At 38.9% G+C, this 2,500-nt stretch overlaps 1 protein-coding gene across 1 annotated transcript in view; it reads right to left on the reverse strand.

The window, feature by feature from the left end:
* The window catches only part of LOC126998973 (cell surface glycoprotein 1-like), a 38,495-nt gene that overhangs the window by 22,715 nt on the left and 13,280 nt on the right, over positions 1–2,500 (reverse strand). Inside the window, exon 2 of the mRNA XM_050861271.1 lies at positions 193–267. Coding sequence (XP_050717228.1) covers positions 193–255 — 63 coding nt within the window. The 5' untranslated portion in view covers positions 256–267. The remainder of the gene's footprint in view (positions 1–192; positions 268–2,500) is intronic.

Genomic DNA, 2,500 nt, shown 5'->3' on the forward strand with positions numbered 1-2,500 from the left:
TAATAGCAGCAGCAGCAGCAGTAGCAGTAGCGGTAGTATAAGTAGTAATAGTAGTAGTAGGATTAGTTCTCTACAAAAAAAATCATTGCAACGTTTCCTAATGCATATGCACTACAAGGAAGAGGGGCCGACTGAACCAGCCATAGCTCTTTCCGGGATTTGAGACGAGATTGAACCACACGAAGCTCCTACCGTTAGCGCGAAGAGCAGGAGGAGACCAAGGCAGCTCCCACCGTCCCGTCCTATTGTCGCCATCACACCGTAACCCTGGAACATGAGAGTTTATGCCTTAGTAGACTTAGGGCCGAGCATCATGAAGTATAAGAAAGAATGAATGTAACTTAAGCAGCTCCACCACCCCGCACTGGTCCCTGAAAACTAAAGCATAGGGATATCCATGCATACATAATATTAAAAAAACGCAATATCATCAAGTATGAGAAGAAAAAAGACGTCTAGTGCCTTAACCCTGAAACTCAAGGAGATTAAGACGTTAGTACACTCAAAAGGCTTTAGTTTTATTATAAGTATGTGAGGGGAAAAAGAAGGAAGGGTTAAGATTAGAATAGGGATTGAATGAAGATACAAGAAAGTGCTGGCGCCGAGGTGGATGAAATTAGAACGCAAGGAGATTAATGCTTTTGTGCACACGAAAGGCCTAAGTCTTATGAAGTATGGGAGGAAAAAGGAAGAGAATGAGTAAAGATAGAAATAGGGACAGAGTAAGGACAGACTCGAGTGCTGGCGCCGTTGTAGGTGAAGTTAGAACGCAAAGAGCATATTGCTTTATTACACTCAAAAGAACACAATTTTATCAAGTATGTGAAGGAAAAAGACAGGGAATAAATCAAGATAAGAAAAGGGATTTATTGATGATAAAAAGAAGTGCGGACTCCGGCAAGGCCGAAATTAAAACGGATATAGATTATTACTTAAATGGGCTCAAAAGGACTAAGTTTTATTAAGTATGTGAGGGGAAAGCGAAAAATAAGCTCAGATTACAATAGACTGAGTGCAAAAAGAAAGGAGTGCGGGCGTCGGTGTGAGTGAAGTTAGAACGTGAGGAAAGTCATGGACCCAAAGGCACAAATTTTCTCATGTAAAAGAAAAAGCGGAAAGAAAATGGGAACGAATGGATATAGAAAGGAGTGCAAGCGCTTGAGTGAGTGAATGTGGTTAGAACACAAGGAGATTCGTGTATTAGAGCCCGCAGAAGCCCAAGTGTTCTCAAGTATGTAATGAAAACACAGGAATGAAAATAAAAACAGGTATGTAAACGTACGCGTGAGTGAGGCGAGAACACAAAGAGATTGATGCATTAAGACAAAAAATATGCGAGACAATTTGAGAAAACCAAATATACGAGAGAGAATGACCAGGGAAAGAGGAAAAAGGGAACGAATTAAGAAAGATAAGAATGTGAGCTTGCGCGTGAATTTCAAGTTAGAACTCAAGGAAATTGATGCATTAGGAACCTTAAAAAAAGTTCTCTCAAGTATGAAAAAGAAAACACAGAGAAGGAGGTAAAAAGGAATGAATGAAGAAAAAAAAAGGGAATGTGAGGTTTTGTCTGAGTGAGGCAAGAATACATAGAAATTGATGCATTTGGAGCCTTAAAAAAAAAAGTTCTCTCTAGTATGAAAAAGAAAACACAGAGAAGGAGGTAAAAGGGAAAGAATGAAGAAAAAAAGGGAATGAAAAAGAAAATATGATGTTTCGTCTGAGCGAGGCAAGAATACAAAGAGATTAATGCATTAGGACCCAAAAATATATGCGAGAGAATCTGAGAGAACCAAATATAAGAGAGAGAAAGAACAGGGACAGAGGAAATAAGGGAATGAAGGAAAAAGAAAATGTAAGCTGGCTCGTGAATTATAAGTTAAAACACAAAGAGCTTGATGCATTAGACCCCCCAAAAAAGGCCAAATTTCATCAGGTATGCGAGAAAAGAAAAAAAAGAAAAGACTAAAAAGGAACAAATGAAGAATGAAAAATATGTAAATTTTCGTGTGAGTATTAAGTTAGAACACCGATATCGATGCATTAGGACCATTCCCCCCCACCCCGAAAACAGGCCGAGTCTCATCAAGTTTCCGAGGAAAAGAAAAGAGAAAGGAAGAAAATGAAACAAATGAAAAAAATAAAAAAGAATGTAAGCTTGTATGTGAGTGAAGTTAGAACACAAGGAGAAAAAAAGGGCCGAGTTTCATTTGGTATGTGAAGAAAAAACAGAGAAAGAAAAAGCGAAACAAATAAAGAGAAAGGGATGTAAGAGCGTGAGTAGCTTAGCCCGGTAGCTGCGGGGATCATGTTTCTAAAAGGTCCCTCTCAGCGAGAAAAACGAGAAAAATCATCACTCACGCAAACCATTTCATAATATATATCAACGCATTTGTGATCACTTTATGCATCATCTATTTTGGGGGGTTTATATCATGGCAAAAATTTGACCCTTCGCTGGTACACGGTAAAGCTACAAATTTGGCCCGTCGCTTCTACC

The sequence above is a fragment of the Eriocheir sinensis genome, chromosome 15, assembly GCF_024679095.1.
Source record: "Eriocheir sinensis breed Jianghai 21 chromosome 15, ASM2467909v1, whole genome shotgun sequence".
Classification (NCBI taxonomy): Eukaryota; Metazoa; Arthropoda; class Malacostraca; order Decapoda; family Varunidae; genus Eriocheir; species Eriocheir sinensis.